General features: G+C 46.5%; 1 protein-coding gene across 1 annotated transcript; it reads right to left on the reverse strand.

The window, feature by feature from the left end:
• Positions 1 to 556: 556 nt before the first annotated feature.
• RAP2C (RAP2C, member of RAS oncogene family) lies at positions 557 to 24,422 on the reverse strand. Its single transcript, XM_069746942.1, has 4 exons — positions 24,312 to 24,422; positions 18,704 to 19,207; positions 15,090 to 15,407; positions 557 to 1,726 (listed from the first exon to the last, which is right to left on the reverse strand). The coding sequence occupies exons 2-3, from the start codon at positions 18,974 to 18,976 to the stop codon at positions 15,129 to 15,131; spliced, it is 552 nt and encodes a 183-aa protein (XP_069603043.1). The 5' UTR covers positions 18,977 to 19,207; positions 24,312 to 24,422; the 3' UTR covers positions 557 to 1,726; positions 15,090 to 15,128.
• Between the last annotated feature and the right edge of the window lie 2,556 nt (positions 24,423 to 26,978).

Raw genomic sequence — 26,978 nt, forward strand, 5'->3', positions numbered from 1 at the left:
ACCAGCCTAGGGTCCCCAGCCATTGCCCAACTCCTGCCTCCGCCAGAAGCAGCGACACTGGGATCCCGCTCCACCACAGCTACAATTCGGATTATAATACGCACCCCCATTTCCCTCCCTACATTTTTTTGGGAAAAAAGTGCATCTTATAATCCTAAAAATACAGTACATTTAGCAAGATCTTTCTTTCTTTTGGGGGAAGGTTTGCTTTAGACATAAGAGGAAAACAAAAAAACATAATTGCATGATAGAGGCATAAGTTGTAACGGCTATTCCCAAATTAAAAACATTTCTGCAAAATCGAATTGTAAGTTTTAATGTTCAAGTAATCCGACATTTATGTAAAAAAAAAAAAAAAAATCAGTTAAAACACCATGAAAGGCTTTGGCTATATATAAAAGGATATTAGGCGAATAATCTCTGGAGTTAAAAGTGGCCAAATCACATTGTAACTTGGGGCAGGAAAGTGTGAATGACAGCAGAAAGCAACAAGTGTGGGTAAAGTCAACAAAAAAATAGATACTTTCAATAAGTACATGAAAAAACACAACTATAATAAACTAGAAAACATAAAATCAGTTTATTCGTATTAGATTTTTATGTGCACATGTGGGAAGACAGGGTGGAAAAAAAAAAAAATGTCTGAAGCTGGGTAATATTAGAGACACACGAGAGGTAACAACCCATAACTACATAATAGTAAAATATATATATATAAAAAAAAAAAAAAAAGTGGAAAAACGGTGATCAATGGTTTTTTGTTTTTTTTAAAAGAGGGGAATTTTGGGGAAAAAAAAAAGAAAAAAAGAGCAAAAATTAATACATAGGATACGTTTGAGTCCTAACCACTGGATTTCCACATTCTGCCATACGCTTAAGCCCTAGGGTTACCAATTTTGTCAGTTCAAGGTGGAACAATTCTTTTGTTTTTTTCAGGAGGATTCAATTTTTTTTTTTTTTTTTAAACAAAAATCCTCCTGTAATATAAGATGTTTTAGCGGGGACTTTGTTCACCTACCAGCTCGGCTTCCAACAAGGTCTGGACCTTGTAGGCTTTTTTAATAATAACAATATAAAAAAAGAATCAGGTCCAATGTAGTTTTCAGCAGCTTCACTTGATACCCAAAAAATCGTAAACATAATCTCAAAAGCAAATACAACCCATAAATCAAGATAAAAAAAAAAAAAAAAAATCAAGTGTATGAGCGCCTTCAATGCAAGAGGGTCCGGTAACGATGGCTTAAGCAATGTTATTGCCGGCCGGCTGGCGTTGGAGGGGTTAGGAGCAGAGTCGAGGTAACATACAGAAATGAACCGTTCGATTAAGGCTCAAAATTATCCTCTGTTAAAACCGTCCTAAAGGCATTAAGTAGGTAATACTGAGTTTAAAGTATTCAATAAATACAAGTGTCAGAAAATGGTTAAACTATACTGCTAAAAAAATGAAAATAAAAACATGACTGAACTGTTGCATATTAGCCGTTAATGGGAACGTAGGAGAATAGAAAAGGAGACGGAAAGTTGTTTTTTTCTTTAGACTTCTGGGAAACGTGCTAAGCACAGCTGCCGATGGCGAGCGAGCGTGCGGGCTGCACGCCGCCTCCGAGCGCTCGGTGACAAGTATGGCAAATGTGCTGTTGTGCAGACAGGTTTATCAAGGCTCAGAACTGCAACCTGGGCTGTAAAGTCTTCAAAGCCGAAGCTGTGCAAATTTCCTCTGAGTTATCTGTAGAGAAACAGGAAAAAAAAAATAAATCAGTTACTTGACGAAGAATTAAATATACACAGTCGTGGTCACTCCCAGCACTGGATTTGGGTCATTTCACCATAGGGGTAAAAAAAATTCCCAATGCAAAGACATATTGGAAGACCTCGATTTTCAATACATTTCGCTAAATGTCTCCCCTCCGCTACAGCTGTCCAGCCAACTGCAAGGCTTCCCACACGTGGCCATATTATGGAAGCTCTGAACAGGTCGGTAACTCAATAGCTAGAGGTCCTCCTTACTTTAATTCCGTGTGCTGTACTATACAGGTATTCTTGCAAAAAAACAAACAAACCCCAGAACAAACCATATGGCGAAAGAAGAGCCAAAGAGTCTTACAGCTCAGGTCTTATGCACTTCAAGAGGAGTTGAGCTGCAGTACCGAGGAACAACCACTATGTGGTGAAGGGAGCCATGGTTCCGCTAACGCCAGCTGATCGGCATCGAATCCACATCAGCCTGAATAATGGGGGAAGGGGCATAAAGAATTTCATCACCGATACCCGCCCAATGAGGTGTCCGGTATTGGCTCATTTTCTTCTTCTCCTTCAGTGGAGAGGTGCAAACAGAAGAACTGGGGCCCAAAACTTTGACAGCTATCTGATGTACAACATAGCAAAACACTAAACTAAATCTTATTAAGCCTTAGCGATAAACACGTGTAGTTCAGCTTAACAATTAACTTTTTTTTTTTTAGATTTGTTTATCTTGAAAAGGCAGAAAACTTTGCAAATCCTTTTCTTTCTGTTTTTATCCCTGTAAAAAAAAAAATTGTATGCAAGTGGCTTCCAAAGCTGTGTTTCCCCAGTTTATTTCCCCGCTGTCAGCCGCAGCAATCTCAGAATGCAGTCATGTGGAGCACAGATGATGGCAGTGATCGGTCTGCTTATAAGACCAATCTGCTGCAGCAGCTGATCCCAGAGTTAGTGACCCACAAGGTTGGAGCTGACCCATCACTGCCATTATCTGTACCTTAGAATATAATTTGCATATAAGAACGCCACAAGTAACAGCAGCAGCCATGGGCAGGGCAGAGACAAACTGGTTATACCACAGCCATTACGCATTTCAGAGATGGGCGAACACCGTCTCCACAAATATCAGAACCGCACCTTCCATTCTGTGTGATATTTACATATCTGTCATGTGCGATTTACCAGCAGCTCATAAAATCAGAGACTCCCAACCTGATCAAGAGAGACATTCCCAAAGCTACAAACGAGACTGACCAGACACCGAGATTTTATGGCCCTAAGTGACCATCACTTGGAAGCACCGGATTCTCTTGGCCAGAGCCATTTCTGGCAGCTACTTTTCCCGCTCCATAGTGACATGCATTTACGGCTCCGGCGTACTTTGCTCTGCCCTCTTGAGGGCAGAGGATAGTACTGCAGTGCGCAGGCGCCGGAAAAGTCAGAGGCTCGGCGCCTGCGCACAGCAGTACTTTGTCTGCCCTCAACAGGGCAGAGCAAAGTACGCTTGCGCCGGAGCCGTGGCTGAAGATCAGAAGAGGACGTCATGGAAAGAAGATAGGAGGCGCCGCAGCGGACCGGAGACGCCCATACGACCTGACCAGCAGCGGGACCGCCCCTGGGTGAGTATAATATAACGTCTTTTTCAGGTAACATCGGGGGCTTATCTACAGCATTACAGAATGCTGTAGATAAGCCCCTGATGCCGGTGGGCTTACCTCACCCGCGATTTTCGGGGTGACAGGTGCCCTTTAAGGGAGATTTGCCTAATGTTATATGGTTTACTTCATTCACCATCATATACAGTGGGGCAAAAAAGTATTTAGTCAGTCAGCAATAGTGCAAGTTCCACCACTTAAAAAGATGAGAGGCGTCTGTAATTTACATCATAGGTAGACCTCAACTATGGGAGACAAACTGAGAAAAAAAATCCAGAAAATCACATTGTCTGTTTTTTTAACAATTTATTTGCATATTATAGTGGAAAATAAGTATTTGGTCAGAAACAAACAATCAAGATTTCTGGCTCTCACAGACCTGTAACTTCTTCTTTAAGAGTCTCCTCTTTCCTCAACTCATTACCTGTAGTAATGGCACCTGTTTAAACTTGTTATCAGTATAAAAAGACACCTGTGCACACCCTCAAACAGTCTGACTCCAAACTCCACTATGGTGAAGACCAAAGAGCTGTCAAAGGACACCAGAAACAAAATTGTAGCCCTGCACCAGGCTGGGAAGACTGAATCTGCAATAGCCAACCAGCTTGGAGTGAAGAAATCAATAGTGGGAGCAAGAATTAGAAAATGGAAGACATACAAGACCACTGATAATCTCCCTCGATCTGGGGCTCCACGCAAAATCTCACCCCGTGGGGTCAGAATGATCACAAGAACGGTGAGCAAAAATCCCAGAACCACGCGGGGGGACCTAGTGAATGAACTGCAGAGAGCTGGGACCAATGTAACAAGGCCTACCATAAGTAACACACTACGCCACCATGGACTCAAATCCTGCAGTGCCAGACGTGTCCCACTGCTTAAGCCAGTACATGTCCGGGCCCGTCTGAAGTTTGCTAGAGAGCATTTGGATGATCCAGAGGAGTTTTGGGAGAATGTCCTATGGTCTGATGAAGCCAAACTGGAACTGTTTGGTAGAAACACAACTTGTCGTGTTTGGAGGAAAAAGAATACTGAGTTGCATCCATCAAACACCATACCTACTGTAAAGCATGGTGGTGGAAACATCATGCTTTGGGGCTGTTTCTCTGCAAAGGGGCCAGGACGTCTGATCCGGGTACATGAAAGAATGAATGGGGCCATGTATCGTGAGATTTTGAGTGCAAACCTCCTTCCATCAGCAAGGGCATTGAAGATGAAACGTGGCTGGGTCTTTCAACATGACAATGATCCAAAGCACACCGCCAGGGCAACGAAGGAGTGGCTTCGTAAGAAGCATTTCAAGGTCCTGGAGTGGCCTAGCCAGTCTCCAGATCTCAACCCTATAGAAAACCTTTGGAGGGAGTTGAAAGTCCGTGTTGCCAAGCGAAAAGCCAAAAACATCACTGCTCTAGAGGAGATCTGCATGGAGGAATGGGCCAACATACCAACAACAGTGTGTGGCAACCTTGTGAAGACTTACAGAAAACGTTTGACCTCTGTCATTGCCAACAAAGGATATATTACAAAGTATTGAGATGAAATTTTGTTTCTGACCAAATACTTATTTTCCACCATAATATGCAAATAAATTGTTTAAAAAACAGACAATGTGATTTTCTGGATTTTTTTTTCTCAGTTTGTCTCCCATAGTTGAGGTCTACCTATGATGTAAATTACAGACGCCTCTCATCTTTTTAAGTGGTGGAACTTGCACTATGGCTGACTGACTAAATACTTTTTTTCCCCACTGTATAGATGCTATGGTTACAGTGTTTGTTGCGCTTTACTGCTATCTACTGGCCATTGCTATTATAGGTTATGTTCTGAAGCTGTAATTCCCACAGTGCATCTCTCTAACTCCTCCTATCTTCTTCCTCACATTCTTAGGCTATATTCACACTTTGCGGATTTTGCTGCGGATCCGCAGCGGATTTGACCGCTGCGGATCCGCAGCAGTTTCCCATGAGTTTACATTACAATGTAAATCTATGGGAAACAAAAAACGCTGTGCACATGCTGCAGAAAAATCCGCGCGGAAACGCTGCGGATTACATTCCGCAGCATGTCACTTCTTTTCTGCGGATTTTCACCTGCTCCAATAGAAAACTGCAGATGAAAATCCGCAGAAGAAAACGCAGTAAAAACCGCGATAAATCCGCAGTAAAAACCGCGATGGGTTTTCACTGCGGATTTTGGAATTCTGCTGCGGAAAAATCCGCAGTGGAATCTGCAAAGTGTGAACATAGCCTTACTGTTGGTCAGTGCCATCTTGGTAGAATGTGCATCAGGACTGAGGAGATGATTCTCCTGTTACCTCTAGCCTCCATATTCCACCTCATCTTCATCTTCCCTGACATTCTACCTCATCTCATCAAGGTACGGTGAATAAAAATGGTTTAAAGTTAATCACTGTATCGTCCTTCCTGGATCAACCACATGCAGCTCGTCAAAGCATAGGAGGAAGGGGTAGCGAGTAACATTATCTGCCATTGCTTGTACAGATTCATGCTCACATCCCACAGACACATCTCATCCACCTACATCTGTGGCAGAATAGTAACAAGAGACCTAAGTCTGCAGTGTCTAATGCATATGGATCATCTGCTAGCAAATCAATGATAGTCCGCCATCTTCGCTAAAGCATGTCCACGAAAAGCTCCGTGGATCCTTCATCATGTTCTTGACACCACAGATGCATCGGGAACAGAGTCCACGCTTACTGCAGAACATGGCGTATATCACAAACATGTAACCAAGCGGACACCAAAGGTCAGAGAGAACTTTGAGACTAATAGAGATAAGTTAAGTGGCAACCTAAATGATTTATGGGGCAGAGTTGATCACTATTTAGCAGCTTCTCCACGTTCTAAAAAGTGAAGCAGATTTAACCACCATATTGAATCGCTTATCTACCGCCCATGATCACTACCAGAGACTGTCAGCAACGTACATCACATTCCTGAGTAACTGACTCGGAGGATGCCAAAGCAGAACTGGCGAAAGAGACTCTTCTCCAAGAACAGACAGCATTAGTGCGAGATGCCCAGGATAAGGCAGAACTCTGTATCACATACCTCCAAGAGGTTAGGTCACATTGTACAACGTCGACCAAAATCACACCTCGATCTTTCAGATCGTCTCACTCTAGGAAGTCAACATTGTCTGACAAGCTACTGGAAATGCATGTGACTGCAGAGGAAGCTAACCTTAGAAGCTCCTTTGCTAGGAAGGAAGCAGAGATGGAAACCCAATTAAAAATACTCCAAGCAGAAAGGGAAGCAGCAACAGTCCTCGCTAAACTGAAAGTGTTTGAACAAGCACTAATGTCAAGATGCTGATATGGACTGCTTCATTCCAGAAGGGGAAGACCCAGCTGATCGCACTGCTGACTACGTGTTAAGACATTTACCATCTGCACCAGCGCCACTTTCAATATACCACATAAATTCACCCACAAGGCAAGGGATGTTGCTGCCTACTACTGACGAGCTAACTTCCAGCACTAATCCACAATTTAGGCCACAGCTAGCAGAACCTCTAGGGACTACACCGCAGCTTAAACCTCACATCATTTGGTCCCGATACGTCGCAGTGATATAAGCCAGAGAACTTACATTCCCCAGGGATACCACAAGCTGATCCTGCAACTATGACCGGAAGATCAGACATGTCTGACTTTGTTAGATACTTGATTCGCAGACAGTTAATAAACACCGGTCTCTCAAAGATTGATGATCGTGAACTATACAGCCGAGAAGCAGACCTTTCAAGCGGTAATCGAAGATGTTAAGCTCACTGTCAAGGAACTGGATTTGCTTGTTAACTGGTTCGGAGCGCATCAAGACAATAAGGGCAGTTCATGTGGACCATTCAGATGCAGGCCTTATTGCAGCATGGGAGAGATTGGAAAAAACCTACGACAGCTCAGGAGCCATAGAGTGTGCCTTATTTAAGAGACTGCAAACAGTTCCCAAAGATAAACAAAGACAACCGGAAACGTCAAGATCTAAATCAACTTGCTAAAGGAAATCGAATGGGCAAAATTAGACCGAGATACCTTGACACTGCTCAGGGGTGAATCCAGTAATGTCCAAGTTGCCATACAGCATTGCAGGGGAAATGGGAAGACCCCGGCTCAAGATACAAAAGACAGCATAATGTGTCCTTTCCTCCCTTTTCACATTTTTTCCAGCTTCATCAGTAATCTATCTCGGAAGAAGAATGATCCCAGCTTTGACTTCACTCAACCTACTCCACCAGCTTCATCATTATCTGCAAGGTATGATAACGTTACCATTAAACGTAAAGAATTAAGGGGCACAGTATCAGTGAGAAAGACCGACGATCCACTTACTACACCATCCTTCACTAAACCAAATGCTGTTGCCTCTTAAAATAATGGACAGCAACCATATGTGCCATATCCACAAAATATCCACTTAGGGAATGTCATGGACTCAGGGCAAAGACTTTGCAGGAGTGTAGAGATACCCTCAAGGAGTTTGGGATATGCCATTATTATTGATTATTATAGCGCTATTTATTCCATGGCGCTTTACATGTGAGGAGGGGTATACATAGTAAAAACAAGTACAATAATCTTAAACAATACAAGTCACGACTGGTACAGTAGGAGAGAGGACCCTGCCCGCGAGGGCTCACAATCTATTAAAATGTTGTGCCTCCTCAGATTATATTGCTTAGTACTGTAAAACCGCCATTAACCCCTTCAAGACCTTGCACTTTTCCATTTTTGCGTTCTCGTTTTTCGCTCCCCTCTTTCTCAGAGCCATAACTTTTTTTTATTTTTCCGTCAATATGGCCATGTGAGGGCTTATTTTTTGCGGGACGAGTTGCACTTTTGAAAGACATCATTGGTTTTAGCATGTTGTGTTCTAGAAAACGGGAAAAAAAATTCTAAGTGCGGTGAAATTGCAAAAAAAGTGCAATCCCACAAGTTTTTTGTTTGCCTTTTTTGCTAGGTTCACTAAATGCTAAAACGGAACTGCTATTTTGATTCTCCAGGTCATTACGAGTTCAGAGACACCAAACATGTCTAGGTTACTTTTTTATCTAAGTGGTAAAAGAATAAAAAAAATAAATTGCGCAATTTTCCAATACCCGTAGAGTCTCCATTTTTTGTGACCTGGGGTCAGGGCTTATTTTTTGCATGCCGAGCTGATGTTTTTAATGATACCATTTTGGTGCAGATACGTTCTTTTGATCGCCTGTTACTGCATTTTAAAAATGTAATTCTGGCGTTTCGAGTTTTTTTCTCACTACGCTGATTAGCGATCAGGTTAATGCTTTTTTTTTATTGATAGATCGGGCGATTCTGAACGCGGCGATACAAAATATGGGTAGGTTTGATTTTTTTTTTTTTTTATTTTGAATGGGGCGAAAGGGGGGGTGATTTAAACTTTTATAATTTTTTTTATTATTTTTTTCATATTTAAAACTTTTTTTTAAAACTTTTGCCATGGTTCTATAGCCTCCATGGGAAGCTAGAAGCTGGCATAGCCTGATCGGCTCTGCCATATAGGAGCGATGCATAGAGCACTCCTATGTAGCTGAATTACAGGCTTGCTATGAGCGCCGACCACAAGGTGGCGCTCACAGCAAGCCGGCATCAGCAACAATAGAGGTCTCAAGGAGACTTCTGGTTGATATGCACATGCATATACCCTTGCAACCCTTAACTGAATGTGACCAGGTACCTGGTAACAGAAGAAATTCCCACTCCGAAATCCGCACTTTACCATCCCCATTTGAGGAATCCAACTAGCGAAATTCATCCTCTGGACACGAATGCTGATATCTCACAACCCTAAACATTTATTCAACACTTTCAATTCTCTCCTCTGTCCCCCAGCACCCCCTCCACTCATCTCAGCCGAATACAGTGCCTCATTTTCAAGCACAAGATTGATAACATCAGAGAGTTTTGGTCAACAACTCCTCCCAGAGCCCTTTCTCCCAACTGCCCAGCCCACCTCCTCCAAAACCAACTTCTTCACCATTACAGAAGATCGACTCTCCACTCTACTCTCAAGATTGCATCTCACCACCTGTGCACTTGACCCGCTCCCATCCCACTTCATCCCAACCATAACCCATCTCTTCAACCTATCACTAACAAGTGGTCTCTTCCCCTCAAGCTTTAAACATGCCTCAATCACACCCATCCTCAAAAAGCCCTCTTTTGAACCATCCTGTGTAGCCATCGCCCTAAATCACTTCTCCCCTATGCCTCAAAACTACTGGAACAACACGTCCATCTTGAACTGTCCTCCCACCTATCTTCTTGCTCTCTCTTTGACCGCTTACAATCTGGCTTCCGGTTACACCACTCCACTGAAACTGCCATAACTAAGGCCACCAATGACCTATTAACTGCCAAGGCCAAGCAACACTACTCTGTCCTCTTCCTCCTGGACCTGTCCTCTGCCTTTGACACAGTGGACCATTCCCTATTGTTACAGACCCTCTCATCCCTTGGCATGACAGATTTGGCCCCATCCTGGATCTTGTCATACTTTACAGACCGGACATTCAGCGCCTCCCACTCACACACCACCTCCTCACCTTGTCCCCTGTCTGTCGTAGTCCCGCAAGGTTCAGTCCTAGGGCCCCTGCTCTTCTCCATTTACACCTTCGGCCTGGGACAGCTCATAGAATCTCACGGCTTTCAGCATCATCTCCATGCTGATGACACACAGATCTACATCTCTGGACCAGATATCACAACCCTACTAACCAGAATCCCACAATGTCTGTCCATTATTTCATCCTTCTCCGCTAGATTTATAAAACTTAATATGAACAAAACAGAATTCATCATCTTTCCCCGATCTCACTTGATTCCCCCAACAGACCCATCCATTAAAGTAAATGGCTACCCACTTCCCCTAATCCCACAAGCTCGCTGCCTTGGGGTAATCCTTGACACTAATCTCTCCTTCAAACCACATATCCAAGCCCTTTCCACTTCCTGACTACTTCAACTCAAAAATATATCCCGGATCCGTACATTCCTCAACCAAGAATCTGCAAAAACTCTAGTCCATGCCCTCATCATCTCCCGCCTTGACTACTTCAACCTCCTGCTCTGTCGCCTCCCCTCTAACACTCTCACACCCCTCCATTCTAAAGTCTGCTGCCAGACTAGTCCACCTGTCCCACCGCTATTTCCCAGAATCTCCCCTCTGTCAATCCCTGCACTGGCTACCCATTACCCAAAGACTCCAGTTCAAAAGCTTAACCATGGCATACAAAGCCATCCACAACCTGTCTCCTCCATACATCTGTGATCTCGTCTCCCGGTACTTACCTGAACGCTACATTCGATCCTCAAAAGATCTTCTATATTCCCTTCTTATCTCTTCTTCCCACAATCGCATATGAGATTTCTTCAGCGCATCCCCCATACTCGGGAACCCTCTACCACAACATATCAGACTCTCGTCTACCGTGGAAACCTTCAAAAAGAACCTGAAGACCTACCTCTTCCGACAAGCCTACAACCTGCAGTAACCACCGATAGACCAAACCGCTGCACGACCAGCTCTATCCTAACCTACTGTATTCTCACCCATCCCTGGTAGATTGTGAGCCCTCGCGGGCAGGGTCCTCTCATGTACCAGTCGTGACTTGTATTGATTTAGATTATTGTACTTATATTTATTATGTATACCCCTTCTCACATGTAAAGCCCTATGGAATAAATGGCGCTATAACAATAAATAAATAATATTCTAAGGCTGGGTTCACATTGCGCTAGGTGTGTCCGTCTAACGGACTCGTTTTTAAGTAGTAAAAACGCAATGTAACGCACATACTAACGCGCCCATAGACTTGCATTGTCTGACGCATCGTGACGCATCCCTAAATTGGTATGCGTTTGTCACATAACGTTTTTTTTCTGACGGACCTTCAACGCGGCTTGCAGCGTTTTCGGGTCCGGCCAAGCTAACGCACTACTAACGGAAGCGTTCATTCTGCCATAGAAGGCTATGGCAAACGCAGTCAGACGCAAATCATGAAAAATTTCCAAATAGAACCACACGTTTTAATAGCTTTTGAAGGTGGTCACATGTGGTCATGTGACAGGAAATGTGACTTCGGCCATTAAAATATCCCACTCAAAATATCCCAAAAAAAAAAAAAAAAGAACAACTTTATTGACAGTGACAAACGCAGACAAACGGATACTTCGTAAACGGACATCAAAATGAAAAAACGCGATCACATGCGTTAACGCTAGCGTTACCGTGACGACGAATTTCACATATTTTTGCTCCGTTTCTGTACATGCGTTTAACGCATCCGTTTGACGCCATGTACTTGACGCAATGTGAACCTAGCCTAATCCTACTCGTGAGGACCACTTTGCGTCAAAAATGTAATGGCCCAGATGATGCTCCATATGATCAAAGACTATCTAGGCTCAGTAATCGTGGACGATGTATATGTTTGCATAAGAGTCACAGGGTATCCAAAGTTGACACTTAAAAAAAAAAGTATGTGCTTCAAAATTGTCACACCACTCACTTTAAGCCATGCCCTCATCACTACGAAGTGAAAGAAAGGTTCTCTGACCTCATCCCAGATGCACCATTCCTACGCCCTAAGGTGAGCGCGGCCGGGTGTCAGCTATCACAGCTCACATCTGGCACTATGTGCCAGGAGCGGTCACGGACAGCTCCTGGCACATTAACCCCTGGAACACTGATATCAAACATGATCGCAGCGTTCCGGCGGCATAGGGAAGCATCGCGCAGGGAGGGGGCTCCCTGTGTGCTTCCCTGAGACCCTCGGAACAACGCGATGTGATCGCGTTGTTCTGAGCGTCTCCTCCCTGCAGGCCCCAGATCCAAAATGGCCGCAGGGCTCCCTCCGGGTCCTGCAGGGAGGTGGCTTGCAAGCGCCTGCTCAGTGCTTTGCAAAGTGTCAGATCAGCGATCTGACAATACATAGTGACGTCCCACCCTGGGACAAAAAATAAAACATAAAAATCCTAAATAAAAAAAAAAAAAAAAAAATTTGTTCCAATAAATACATTTCTTTATTCAAATAAAAAAAACAAACAATAAAAGTACACATATTTAGTATCGCCGCGTCCGTAACGACCCAACCTATAAAACTGTCCCACTAGTTAACCCCTTCAGTGAACACCGTAAAAAAAAAAAGAGGCAAAAAAAAAAACAAAGAACAAAACGCTTTATCATACCACCGAACAAAAAGTGGAATAACACGCGATCAAAAAGGTGGATTTAAAAAAAAAAAAAAGAAAAACATAGTACCGCTGAAAACGTCATCCTGTCCCGCAAAAAATGAGCCACCATACAGCATCATCAGCAAAAAGTAAAAAAAGTTATAGTCCTCAGAATAAAGAGATGCAAAAATAAATTATTTTTTATATAAAATAGTTTTTATCGTATAAAAAGCGCCAAAACAAAAAAAAGATATAAATGAGTTATCGCTGTAATCGTACTGACCCAAAGAATAAAACTGCTTTATCAATTTTACCAAACGTGGAACGGTATAAACACCTCCCCCAAAAGAAATTCATGAATAGCTGGTTTTTGGTCATTCTGCCTCACAAAAATCGTAATAAAAAGCGATCGAAAAATATCACGTGCCTGAAAATGTTAACAATAAAAACGTCAACTCGTCCCGCAAAAAAACAAGACCTCACATGACACTGGACCAAAATATGGAAAAATTATAGCTCTCAAAATGTGGAGACAAAATATTTTTTGCAACAAAAAGCGTCTTTTAGTGTGTGACGGCTGCCAATCATAAAAATCCGCTAAAAAACCCGCTATAAAAGTAAATCAAACCCCCTTTCACCACCCCCTTAGTTAAGGAAAAATAAGAAAATAAAAAAAATGTATTTACTTCTATTTTGCCATTAGGGTTAGGGCTAAAATTAGGGTTAGGGCTGGGGCTAAAGTTAAGGTTAGGATTACATTTACGGTTGGGATTAGGGTTAGGGGTGTGTCAGGGTTAGGATGGATGGTTCACATGGATGACACGATTCTAGACCTGATCTAAACCACTGAATTGTTGAAAAAGTATCCTTACTATTGGGAGACTCTTCTAACAAAAAGAAATGGCCTAAACCAGTGTTTCTCAACTCCAGTCCTCAAGACCCACCAGCAGGTCAAGTTTTCAGGATATCCTTAGTATTGCACAGGTGATAATTTCATCACCTGCTCAAGCATTAATTCCATCGTCTATGCAATACTAAGGAAATCCTAAAAACATGACCTGTTGGTGGGTCTTGAGGACAGGAGTTGAGAAACACTGGCCTAAAAAGTTAACAATCTCAAGGGATTGTCAATGACTCAGTAATGAGCCATAAAAGATAAAGTCAGAGGGGTCTTGTTGGCCGGTATCCCCTATATTTAAATAGAAGGTTCAGCACCAGTAGCGACAACTCTTACGGCATTTCACAAGTATAAGCGGTAATAAATAATTTCTTTTCTGTGCCTCCTGATCGTTACAGGAGTCTGAGCCAAATTAAGATTTTAATTATAGGATAAGAATATTAACACAATGACAGATTGGGCAAAGGAACGGCAGATGAAAAAGTGACGATAATAACACTAAGAAAGTTCAATTCATTCAGAGGTGTAGTGTAAAAGTGGCAGATTGGGCACAATTAAGGAAAGCTGATGGTATTCCTCAACTCATTTTTGACAACTAAACTAAATATCTAATATCTTTACTACCACCACTCATGAATCGCCAACATATCGCGCACTCATCAGTCCCTGTGCCCATTGGTGCTCACAGACAAATTTCCTTACATCAACCACAAAAAAACATCAAAGACAAGAGAAGCTAAATAAAATGTCTGCATGTCTCGGGTGTGTGGACGGCAACAAAGAACTTGGCTCCAACATAGGCTATGTTAACATCAAGTTTTACCCCCACATCAGAAACCCTGTAAAACGGGATTCGGATGTTTTTGGACGGTGCCATTGACCTCAGTGGAGCAGACGGAGTCACTTTGTGCTCTGTCGGACATAATTTCCAGGAGTATCTGCCTATTTGATGTGGGCATGAAAGTGTAGTTAACCACTGATTCTTACAGGGGTTGCCCACTTACTCAGAGAACCCTTTCTCAATTGTTACTGACCCCTGAATTAACCAATAGCCTATACTCACCTCCGATGCGATTCCAGTAACATCGGTGCGCAGTCTTCCAAGGCTCCCATGACATTATGCCATGTGAGCCCTGCAGTCAATCAACGCCTGCTTCACTCACTTCCTTCAGATGTAACGGACATTCGAAGATCAGAAAGGAGGAAGCGCTCTCATTTCTTCCAGGTCTCAGTTTGGTCAGAAGGAAGTGAGAAAAACAGGGGATGATGCCACATACTCCAAAAGTGATTGAAAACCAGGATAAAATAGATTAGATTTTTTCATATGCTGAAAAAAAAAAAACAACAAAAAAAACCAAACAAACTAGTCATAACGGATGTGTGAACGCAGCTTTAGGCTGAGTTCTGTAGACACGGCTTCAACAGCAGAACTTACCGCAAGAGCAGCCTTTAGACACATTTGACTATTGATGGGCAAGTTACAAACATATATGGCCACCCGCTGCAGGGCACTCAGCCGCCACACACTGACTGCCAAGATGACCTACAGCCTTCCATGAGAAGAAATGCTCTCCAGACCAACCTGCTCTTTATGGCCATGTGTGAGGTCCCTCTGAGTTTCTCATTGAACAGTGCACGTTGTACAACACTGATCCTGTTTCTCAGGCAATGAGGCATAGTTCATTTGCCTGACGATCTCTGCAAACAGTTCGTCCACCATTGTCTTGCTCTTGGCAGATGTCTCCATGAATGGACAGCCCCACTCCTGGGCAAGAGAGCGGCCTTCTGTAGACATAACTTCTCGCTCGGATTCCAGATCGACCTTGTTCCCGACTAAAATAAGAGGGACTTTTTCATATCTCTTGACTCTGACTATTTGGTCCCTCATCGGCTTGATATCCTGGATAAAAGATAAAAAAAATATGACGTTAAACGAATTAGCAGTATAGAAAGATATATAAGAGCAAAATATCCAAGTTCCTATAGTGATCAAGTTTGGATCAGTACAATCCCGGAAATCTAGGTAGCCATGAAACGGACCCTACAGAATATTTTACAACATTGCAAGACCACTAAGTGCCAAAATTATGTCTCATATTGCTTGGATGCAACTTTTCCATACTCAGTGGACAACTATCAACTGTACCCACCACCAACATGGCCGATCAACCATCCCATGTATATGGGGGTGTCCAGACTCTCCCGTGTGTCGTTTTCACGGAAGATAAGCCACCACTGGAGGATCCCGACAGTGGCTTACTAAGCTCTCCCATTGAGAACGCACTAGCGCTCCTCCAAGGGCGCATGTGTGGGGTCAGATGCTCTAGGTGAAACCACCATTTGGCATTTGCAAGGTTTAGAAAACTTTTCTTCCATTTTTTTTTTTTTTTTTTAAGACAAAGGAAATTGGGTCTTCTAAATGACTTGAACAAACTGAACACCTCTAGCTATAAGACTATGTTCACACTATTTTTCTCCAGGCATTTTTGGAGCGGGTCCTCTCCCAAAGACATCTGAAAAACTGTTCATTTCTACAGTAAAACTGCTTTGTTGCTCATATTTCAGGGTTCTGAATGTAGAATAAATAAATTAAAAATAGATTATAACTTTATTTTTACAGAAAAGGCCATAGAAAAATGACAAAAATTTCAAGGAAATGTACTGCGCATGCCGTGAATCCCCCTTTGATGTGGGCTCCGGCAGTGAGCCCGCATCAAAGTCGCGACATGTCAGCTGTTTTGTACAGCTGACATGTGCGCGCAATAGCGGCGGGTGAAATCGCTATTCACCCGCCGCTATTAACCTGTTAAATGCCGCTGTCAAACACAGACAGCGGCATTTAACTACCGCATCCTGCCGGGCGGCCAGAAATGACGTCATCGCCGACCCCTGTCACATAATAATAATTTTTATTTATATAGCGCCAACATATTCCGCAGCACTTACATGATGATGTTACATGCGTCACATGATCGGGGGTCAGCGATGCATCAGGAAGGTAACCATAGAGGTCCTTGAGACCTCTATAGCTACTGATGCCGGCCTGCTGTGAGCGCCCCCGTGGTCGGCGCTCACAGCACACCTACATTTCAGCTACATAGCAGCGATCTGATGATTGCTGCTATGTAGCAGAGCCGATCAGGCTATGCCAGCTTCTAGCCTCCCATGGAGGGTACTGAAGCATGGCACAAGTAAAAAAAAATGTTTTTAAAAATATGAAAAAAATATAAAAAATATAAAAGTTTAAATCACCCCATCCTAAATGAAACAATAAAAAAAAAAAAATCAAACACATATTTGGTATCGCCGCGTTCAGAATCGCTCGATCTATCAATTAAAAAAAAAGCATTAACCTGATCGCTAAACGGCGTAGCGAGAAAAAAATCCGAAACGCCAGAATTACGTTTTTTTGGTCACCGCGACATTGCATTAAAATGCAATAACGGGCAATCAAAAGAACGTATCTGCGCAAAAATGGTATCATTAAAAACATCAGCTCGGCACGCAAAAAGTAAGCCCTCACCCGACCCCAGGTCACGAAAAATGGAGACGCTACGGGTATCGGAAAATGGCACTTTTTTTTTTTTTTTTAAGCAAGGTTTGGAATTTTTTTTCACCACTTGGATAAAAAATAACCTAGACATGTTAGGTGTCTATGAACTTGTAATGACCTAGAGAATCATAATGGCAGGTTAGTTTTAGCATTTAGTGAACCTAGCAAAAAAGCCAAACAAAAAAGTGTGGGATTGCACTTTTTTTGCAATTTCACCGCACTTGGAATTTTTTTCCCGTTTTCTAGTAAAAGACATGGTAAAACCAATGGTGTCGTTCAAAAGTACAACTCGTCCCGCACAAAATAAGCCCTCACATGAGCATATTGACGGAAAAATAAAAAAGTTATGGCTCAGAGAAGGAGGGAAGTGGAAAACGAAAACGCAAAAATGAAAAAGGGCCGCGACTTGAAGGGGTTAAGGTTGTGTGCACACGTTGCGGTTTTTCCCGATAAAAACGCTATAAAACCGCAAAAAAAACGCATACAATAAGCATCCCATCATTTAGAATGAATTCCGCATGTTTTGTGCACATGATGCACTTTTTTCCGAGAAAAAAACGCATCGCGGTTAAAAACGCAGCATGTTCATTAATTTTGCGGATTTCCCACTACAAAATACATTGGGAAATGTCCGGAAAAAAACGCATCAAAAAAGCGGCAGAAACGCGGCAAAAACGTATGCAGATTTCTTGCAGAAAATTTCAGGCTTTTCTCAGGAATTTTCTGCGAGAAATCCTGAACGTGTGCACATAGCCTTACACTTCAGGATGACAAAAAAACAACGTTGGCATTTCCAACAGAAAAAAAAAAAACAACACTGTGTGAACATACCCTAAAGATGCCATGAACACAAAGTGTGCAGAATCTCCCGAGAGGTTTTCTTTTTGACTCTATAATGACGCCTCATTACTCAGGCCTCTATGTGCATTTGATCTGTTGAGGGTTGTAGGAGCGTCACAGCCAAACCCAGCAAATTAGAAAAATGAAAGGTTTACGAGGCCGCATCAAAACACAATCCGCTAAAACCCCCGGTTGTTGGGACCAGTCTAGCAGGACAATTTACCTCAGAGACGCTGAGGATTTTATCATCATTGTTTTTGTCACCTGTAATAGTGAAAGGTAGAAACCCGAGTCTGTGACGCTGACAAAACACGTGAGATGGCGGTATGAAACCGCTAGTGAACACTGTGCGATAATTCATTTTTCATCAGTTTTAAGGCTTTTTCTTCCCTTTAACTTCACGATTTTGAAAACAAAACTGAACTTTAGCCTCTTTCCTCATATGACTGACTTTCTGCCTTGAAAGGAGTTTGCACAACATAATGATTCATAGAAATCCATAACACAGATCCCAGTGTTAAAGAGAACATCACGTCCATGGTTTCATGAGGATGCGGAAAAGCATTTTAATTATTAAAGCATCACTTGAGTCCGGCCGCTCATCACACAGACATGCTCCTGTAATCACATTTCATGATGGATTGCTAGAAGAAAACCTTCTGTACGACGGATACCCATCTAATGTATATGGGGCGGTATTCGTTTTCCCACCCCATTTTTTTTTTTTTGCAGCGTCTGAACTAGTCCTAAAGATTTCCTTGTAGTATATACACACACAAGTCTGGTTTGGAGGGTGCACTTACCTGGAATGACTGCTGATTCACCAAGCTGTACACCAAGATGAAACCCTGCCCGTTCTTAATGTATAAATCCCTCATGGAGGCAAACTGCTCTGTGCCAGCCGTGTCCAGGATCTCCAGCACCGACGGCGAAGAGTCCACCTCAATCTCTTTGCGGTAGAAATCCTCAATGGTGGGGTCATATTTTTCAATGAAGGTGCCAGTAACAAACTGTACAGTCAGGGCCGATTTCCCGACCCCTCCGCTGCCCAACACCACCACTTTATATTCCCTCATGGACCCAGAGAGGCGAACCGCTCATGCACTACGTCACAACGGGGATAGGAGGGAGGGCGCTAGTGTGTTGGACCGAAATTGAAGGTGGTCATATCCTCCTGTACCATAAAGTGTCCTGCGGAGATGGATCGATTAGGCCAGAGAAGAGATGACGTTGCCCACGTGTACCGAGTTCAGTCAACTAGCACCAGGAGAGGTGCAGCGCCGGGTCCCTCCGGTTTCCAGTACTCACTTCAGGCAAAGAAAAGAGAAAAAAAAAAGTTAGAAAACCAATGTAGAATACGACCATCATTTGCTGTGGCTCATTGTAGTCCCGTTTAATGATGATACCTGTAGAAATCTATGGGCACATCAATATCTAAAGGGGTAGTCCAGCCCTGTAATATTGAGGACCTATCTTTATATATTTGCATGGGATCGGATCTTCAGTTCTTGACAAAGAACGCTACTCATCATAGGGAGTTGGGATGTTCTGGTTCCATCTTTGGCTTACATGGGGCTGCTTCTAGAGCCGAGTACAGCTGATCGGCAGAGGTGTGGGTCTTAGATCCCCCAATGATCTGATGACCGTGGGACCAGCCAATCACTGGTGAGTGATCCACATAAGGTCACTGATGCATGACCAGTGGTGAGACCAAAGAGGCGCCAGCCCAGGATGTAAAGTGTGAGTTATTTTATTATGTTAACATATTGTCAGCAAACGTTGTCCCAATAAACCACTTCATTAAACAAGAAAGAAACAAAATTGAAAACAAAGGGTTGGTTCAGTTGTCAACCAACAATGAAAAAAGAAGAAAGTATCCGGCCCCATGATTTTCTCTTCCAGAGATCTCCTCTGTTTGGTCGTGTAGGTCCTATAGCAGTGATGGTCATGGTGAGGACGTACATGAAGGCACTAGAAATCCCCAATATTAGTGCAGGTAACTGGACATATTTGTAATCTCTCACTCGGGGCATGCCGGGCAATAATAACTATTCTGTAACGTTAGATTAGGCTTCCGTAAAGATTCTAGGCCTGCAGGGTTCCTGGCCTGAGTGACCTTTAGCCAAAAGATCTGACAAACCGATCAGAGAATAATTGCAAAACAATTACAGCTCTACAGATAAAAATTTCTGAGCAAAGTCAGCAAAGAAAAAGAGGAAGCCGTGGGCTGCACAGAAAACAGATTACGGTAGTCAGTGGTCATCAAACAACTGGAGGCCAAAACCTGTGGCCCGGGGTGCGCCGTCAGGAGCGGAGGGGTGCCAGCGCAGGCAGAGCTCACCACTATTTGGAACACTCATACAAATTAAGGAAAAGATATGTGCACGCAACTCCCTCTGCATTTCGGGAGGAGCACTCAGGACCCGATCCAATAGTCCCTGTCTGCAATCTGTGGCAGCTGAACGGGAGCCAGTGTTTTACCAGCCGGAGGTTGTCACTACTGGGCTAGGTGTCTGGTGTCTCCTAATCAACTGCTGCATAACCCCGCCCACACTAGTGATTGGCAGCTTATTGCCTATGCACAGTGTACGCAGAAAGTTGCCAATCAGTGGCATGGACGGGCTTATATAAAGCTCAGAAAACTGCTAAATCTGCAACAGAGAAAACGGTGTTTGGATCAAAATGACAGCAAGCAGCCCAGCAAGTGACTAAATCGCTGCAATCAGGGTCTCTGCCCCTACATCATGCTGCTGTCAAATTACATAGCAAAAACCTGCTGATTTATTCCTTTTAACCTAAATCTGTGTCCAGATGCTACATTACTGGTCAAGGTAACGCTTCTAGGAAAAAAACAACATTGGAGAACGGAACGTAAAAATAGTGGTTACAATTTTTGTGTAGATATTAATACTGCAACAGAAAAAAGCGACAGAATAAAAGAGAAAAAAGATAGACATAGTGAAACATGGAAAATTAACCCACAAAATGCAAGAAAACATGCAGATGCAGACACCTCGTAAGTTGTGTCTTTCCAGCAGCGGCGTGCGACAGGCTCGTCCGAGATGTGGGAAACGTTCATCACTATGTAAAGAGTCAGGTCTTCACCTCCATACAGAAGACCCTGCTAGAGGGGTCGTCCTGCTCTGCTGCCCTCTGACGGAGAGATAAGCAGGGTCAGGGGACCTCACATCTACTGATAGGACGCATCTTGCAGGGGATCATCATGATCAATCCCAGCGGATCCTCGGAATGGAACCTCACCTCCTAATGTGCAATGTACAAACAGGTCACTGGATTCTTTTCCTATAACTTCGAGTTGTGGCAGCCTGACTACAGATCCTTTGGTCACCAATCCATAGACCGGATCTGCACGTGTTACTTGCAGATTTCACTGCACATTTGACCCTACTCCATTAAGCACTGAACAGGGTGAAATCCACAATGAAAATCCGCGCAAGATCCCCGAACCGTTTTTGTGCAGATTTTTTTTCCTTAAATGTGTGACTGGGACTTGTATTATACTGTAAACGGCTGGAGATTTGCAATCAGCAGCGTATGAACTTGACCAAGAATCAGAGGCCGCCAGGCTCTCGCCACCATCCCTCCACCACCTCCCAGGGACCGCGAGGCTCCCGCCGCCCCCTCCTCCCAGAGGCCGCGAGGCTCCCGCCGCCCCCTCCTCCCAGAGGCCGCGAGGCTCCCGCCGCCCCCTCCTCCCAGAGGCCGCGAGGCTCCCGCCGCCCCCTCCTCCCAGAGGCCGCGAGGCTCCCGCCGCCCCCTCCTCCCAGAGGCCGCGAGGCTCCCGCCGCCCCCTCCTCCAAAGAGGCAGCGAGACTCCCGCCGCCCCCTCCTCCCAGAGGCCGCGAGACTCCCGCCGCCCCCCTCCTCCCAGAGGCCGCGAGACTCCCGCCGCCCCCTCCTCCCAGAGGCCGCGAGACTCCCGCCGCCCCCTCCTCCCAGAGGCCGCGAGACTCCCGCCGCCCCCTCCTCCCAGAGGCCGCGAGACTCCCGCCGCCCCCTCCTCCCAGAGGCCGCGAGACTCCCGCCGCCCCCTCCTCCCAGAGGCCGCGAGGCTCCCGCCGCCCCCTCCTCCCAGAGGCCGCGAGGCTCCCGCCGCCCCCTCCTCCCAGAGGCCGCGAGGCTCCCGCCTCCCCCTCCTCCCAGAGGCCGCGAGGCTCCCGCCGCCCCCTCCTCCCAGAGGCCGCGAGGCTCCCGCCGCCCCCTCCTCCCAGAGGCCGCGAGGCTCCCGCCGCCCCCTCCTCCCAGAGGCCGCGAGGCTCCCGCCGCCCCCTCCTCCCAGAGGCCGCGAGGCTCCCGCCGCCCCCTCCTCCCAGAGGCCGCGAGGCTCCCGCCGCCCCCTCCTCCCAGAGGCCGCGAGGCTCCCGCCGCCCCCTCCTCCCAGAGGCCGCGAGGCTCCCGCCGCCCCCTCCTCCCAGAGGCCGCGAGGCTCCCGCCGCCCCCTCCTCCCAGAGGCCGCGAGGCTCCCGCCGCCCCCTCCTCCCAGAGGCCGCGAGGCTCCCGCCGCCCCCTCCTCCCAGAGGCCGCGAGGCTCCCGCCGCCCCCTCCTCCCAGAGGCCGCGAGGCTCCCGCCGCCCCCTCCTCCCAGAGGCCGCGAGGCTCCCGCCGCCCCCTCCTCCCAGAGGCCGCGAGGCTCCCGCCGCCCCCTCCTCCCAGAGGCCGCGAGGCTCCCGCCGCCCCCTCCTCCCAGAGGCCGCGAGGCTCCCGCCGCCCCCTCCTCCCAGAGGCCGCGAGGCTCCCGCCGCCCCCTCCTCCCAGAGGCCGCGAGGCTCCCGCCGCCCCCTCCTCCCAGAGGCCGCGAGGCTCCCGCCGCCCCCTCCTCCCAGAGGCCGCGAGACTCCCGCCGCCCCCTCCTCCCAGAGGCCGCGAGGCTCCCGCCGCCCCCTCCTCCCAGAGGCCGCGAGGCTCCCGCCGCCCCCTCCTCCCAGAGGCCGCGAGGCTCCCGCCGCCCCCTCCTCCCAGAGGCCGCGAGGCTCCCGCCGCCCCCTCCTCCCAGAGGCCGCGAGGCTCCCGCCGCCCCCTCCTCCCAGAGGCCGCGAGGCTCCCGCCGCCCCCTCCTCCCAGAGGCCGCGAGGCTCCCGCCGCCCCCTCCTCCCAGAGGCCGCGAGACTCCCGCCGCCCCCTCCTCCCAGAGGCCGCGAGACTCCCGCCGCCCCCTCCTCCCAGAGGCCGCGAGACTCCCGCCGCCCCCTCCTCCCAGAGGCCGCGAGACTCCCGCCGCCCCCTCCTCCCAGAGGCCGCGAGACTCCCGCCGCCCCCTCCTCCCAGAGGCCGCGAGACTCCCGCCGCCCCCTCCTCCCAGAGGCCGCGAGACTCCCGCCGCCCCCTCCTCCCAGAGGCCGCGAGGCTCCCGCCGCCCCCTCCTCCCAGAGGCCGCGAGGCTCCCGCCGCCCCCTCCTCCCAGAGGCCGCGAGGCTCCCGCCGCCCCCTCCTCCCAGAGGCCGCAAGGCTCCCGCCGCCCCCTCCTCCCAGAGGCCGTGAGGCTCCCGCCGCCCCCTCCTCCCAGAGGCCACGAGACTCCCGCCGCCCCCTCCTCCCAGAGGCTCCCGCCGCCCCCTCCTCCCAGAGGCCATTCTGCCTCGTTAGGTCGTGTTCACAGAAAAGTTGAAATCATTGGATCATTAACATCCGTAAATTGCAGAAGTGTCTGTGTCCTCCGCACATGACGTGGCTGTTTTAACCCTTTTGTGAGAAGTGCCCGGAAAGGACAGAAACGCTGTACATTTCCTGTGAGCACGTACACTGCTCGCCATGTACATGTGATCTGGATAAATCTCACTGCCGGATTTTTTATTTTTGCATAGAAACTTGCAAGATTTTATATCCCACAGCCCATCGTGGTTTTTCACTAGAACTTTTTCTTAGAGGAGCGACATGATGGATCACCGGCGGAGGGGCAAAATCTGCACTGATCTTTGCTGTAGATTTGTGGGATTGGGAGCCCCCCGTGCACTCCTGCGAGGGTCAGCACTATAATAAAGTTCATCCAGGGTGGGATTAGCAGTGTACTACCTCCTTGATGAAAGTCTGTGCATGTTTCCCTATACAGGAAAACATGGCGTGCATGAGTGAAGGGGGAGGGGGGTTAATAACACTTAAAGGAACATAACTGTTGGGCCCCCCCCAAAACCACTGCAGTTCTGGTGGCCCATGTCATATGTACAATGGGGCTCGGACACGTGCATAATGCAGTAATGGGGGGGTAGTGTAACAGCTGTACACTGTGCAGACTTCACCCCCCAGCGCAGTCCTACTTCAGGGTGTAATACACAGGACATCGCACCAAACAGTGCAACAACACACACGGTCCACCCCTCTAATGCACACTGCAGTGGTACGGCCGCACGTCCCCAGCACCGCCAGATACAGGGCGCTCTATCCCGCACATCTCACCTCTCCTCCGCTCAGGGTGGGTCCCGGATCCTCCGGAGCTCCGGAAGTACAAAGTGCTGCTCCAGCGGATGTGGAAGGGTAGCAGCTAGTTCCTATCCTCCAGAAGGCGCCGACGTCACGGATCACGTGGTCATACGTCAGCACAGTTCTGGGACTCCGAGCGCGGAGAGGGAGATTCAAACAGCGGAAGCGGGCTCCAAAACTACAACTCCCATCATGCCTTCCTTCACATCACGCTGGTGGGGCATGATGGGAGTTGTAGTTTTGCTACAGCGGAGGGCCACAGATTGGAAAACACTGTACGCGACGCGTCGCAGAGGGCGTCCATTGATTAATACGGGCTCCGTCTGCGTCCCGTTCTGCGCTCCTTCTTTCCTTCTACGTTTGACCACATTGGGTTAAAATGAGAAAATGATCCGATTTTTGATCCATTCATGTGAATGGCGACTGAAATGTTCTCAAATGTCAACAGTTTTATTAATTCCAGCTGCAATCTATGCACAACTTTATTCTGCAGCTGAAAAAACGGATGATAACTGGATCAGGCTACGTTCACACTAGCGTCGTACGACGCGCGTCGCAATGCGTCGTTTTGGTGGAAAAAGGCATCCTGCAAAGTTGTCTGCAGGATGCGTTTTTTCCCCACAGACTAACATTAGCGACGCGTTGCCACATGGTTGCGTCGTGTTGTGGCGGACCGTCGGAACAAAAAAATGTTACATGTAACGTTTTTTGTGCATCGTCGTGTCCGCCATTTCCGACCGCGCATGCGCGGCCAGAACTCCGCCCCCTCCTCCCTACAACTCACAATGGGGCAGCGGATGCGTTGTAATAATGCATCCGCTGCCCCCGTTGTGCTGCGCTGTCACAGGTTGCATCGGTACATCGGGCCGACGCTAGTGTGAAAGTAGCCTCATTGAAGTCTATGGGAAGGCGGATCCGTTATATGGCCTACTAGTATGGCGCTGATGGGGCACCATGGCCGCTGAGGGCCCTGTCATCGGCTCTCCGTCCTGCGGAGCTCATAAGTGACAATGGTTTGTGCTATGTAGTATCGCTGTACTTAGTATAAGGGAGGGGCGATCGCAGGCTCAGCACCTGAAAAAGTAAGAAAAAGGTTTTAAAACAAATCTATAATAATAATGTTATTTCTATAGCGCCAACATATTCCGCAGCACTTCACATTGCAGAGGGGACTTGAGCAGATAATAAAGACATTACAGAGTACGGCCGGCGTCACACTCAGGCTACTTTCACACATCAGGTTTTTTGCATCAGGCACAATCCGGCGCAGATTGTGAAAAACTGATGCGATGGATCCGGCTAGCATATCTAGATTATTGGATAAAAAAAAATTTGGAGCATGCTCAGTTTAACCCCTTAATCCCATATGACGTACTATCCCGTCGAGGTGACCTGGGACTTAATTCCCAGTGACGGAATAGTACGTCATATGCAATCGGCCGGGGGGAGCGCAGCCAATCACGGCCAGGTGTCAGCTGACTATTGCAGCTGTCATCCGGCACTATGTGCCAGGAGAGGTCACGGACAGCTCCAGGCACATTAACCCCCGGAACGCTGATATCAAACATGATCGCAGCGTTCTGAGGGCATAGGGAAGCATTGCGCAGGGAGGGGGCTCCCTGTGTGCTTACCTGAGATCCTCGGTACAAGGCGATGTGCTCACCTTGTATCGAAAGTCTCCTCCCTGCAGGCCCCGGATCCAAAATGGCCGCGCGGCTACTTCCGGGTCCTGCAGGGAGGTGGCTTACAAGCGCCAGGATCAGTGCACAGCGCACTGCAAAGTGTCAGATCAGCGATCTGACCCTATAACATGATGCCCCCCCCCCCCCCCCTCGGACAATGTGATAATGTAAAAAAAAAAAATTAGATGTGTAAAAAAAAAAAATAAATAATAATTCCTAATTAAAGAAAAAAAAATATTCTTCCCATAAATACATTTCTTTATCTAAATAAAAAAAACCAATAATAGTACACATATTTAGTATCGCCGCGTCCGTAACGACCCGGCCCATAAAACTGTATCACTAGTTAACCCCTTCAGTGAACACCGTAAACAAAACAAAAACAGGCAAAAAACGCTTTATTATCATACCGCCGAACAAAAAGTGAAATAACACGCGATCAAAAAGACAGATATAAATAACCATGATATCGCTGAAAACGCCATCTTGTCCCGCAAAAAACGAGCCGCCATACAGCATCATCAGCAAAAAAATAAAAAAGTTATAGTCCTGAGAATAAAGTGATGCAAAAATAATTATTTTTTCTATAAAATAGTTTTTATCGTATAAAAGCGCCAAAACATAAAAAATGATATAAATGAGGTATCGCTGTAATCGTAGTGACCCGAAGAATAAAACTGCTTCATCAATTTTACCAAACGCGGAACGGTATAAACGCCTCCCGCAATAGAAATTCATGAATAGCTGGTTTTTGGTCATTCTGCCTCACAAAAATCGGAATAAAAAGCGATTAAAAAATGTCACGTGCCCGAACATGTTACCAATAAAAACGGCAACTCGTCCCACAAAAAACAAGACCTCACATGACTCTGTGGACCAAAATATGGAAAAATTATAGCTCTCAAAATGTAGAGACGCAAAAACTATTTTTTGCAATAAAAAGCGTCTTTCAGTGTGTGAC

Source organism: Ranitomeya imitator, chromosome 2, assembly GCF_032444005.1.
Source record: "Ranitomeya imitator isolate aRanImi1 chromosome 2, aRanImi1.pri, whole genome shotgun sequence".
Taxonomy (NCBI): domain Eukaryota; kingdom Metazoa; phylum Chordata; class Amphibia; order Anura; family Dendrobatidae; genus Ranitomeya; species Ranitomeya imitator.

Bases quoted from the DNA above. Each gene is read 5' to 3' on its own strand.
- RAP2C (XM_069746942.1), bottom strand. From the start codon at position 18,976: ATGAGGGAATATAAAGTGGTGGTGTTGGGCAGCGGAGGGGTCGGGAAA. The intron at 15,408-18,703 runs GTAAGTGCACCC...TCTTTTATCCAG, and splicing joins TGAATCAGCAGTCATTCCAG to GATATCAAGCCGATGAGGGA.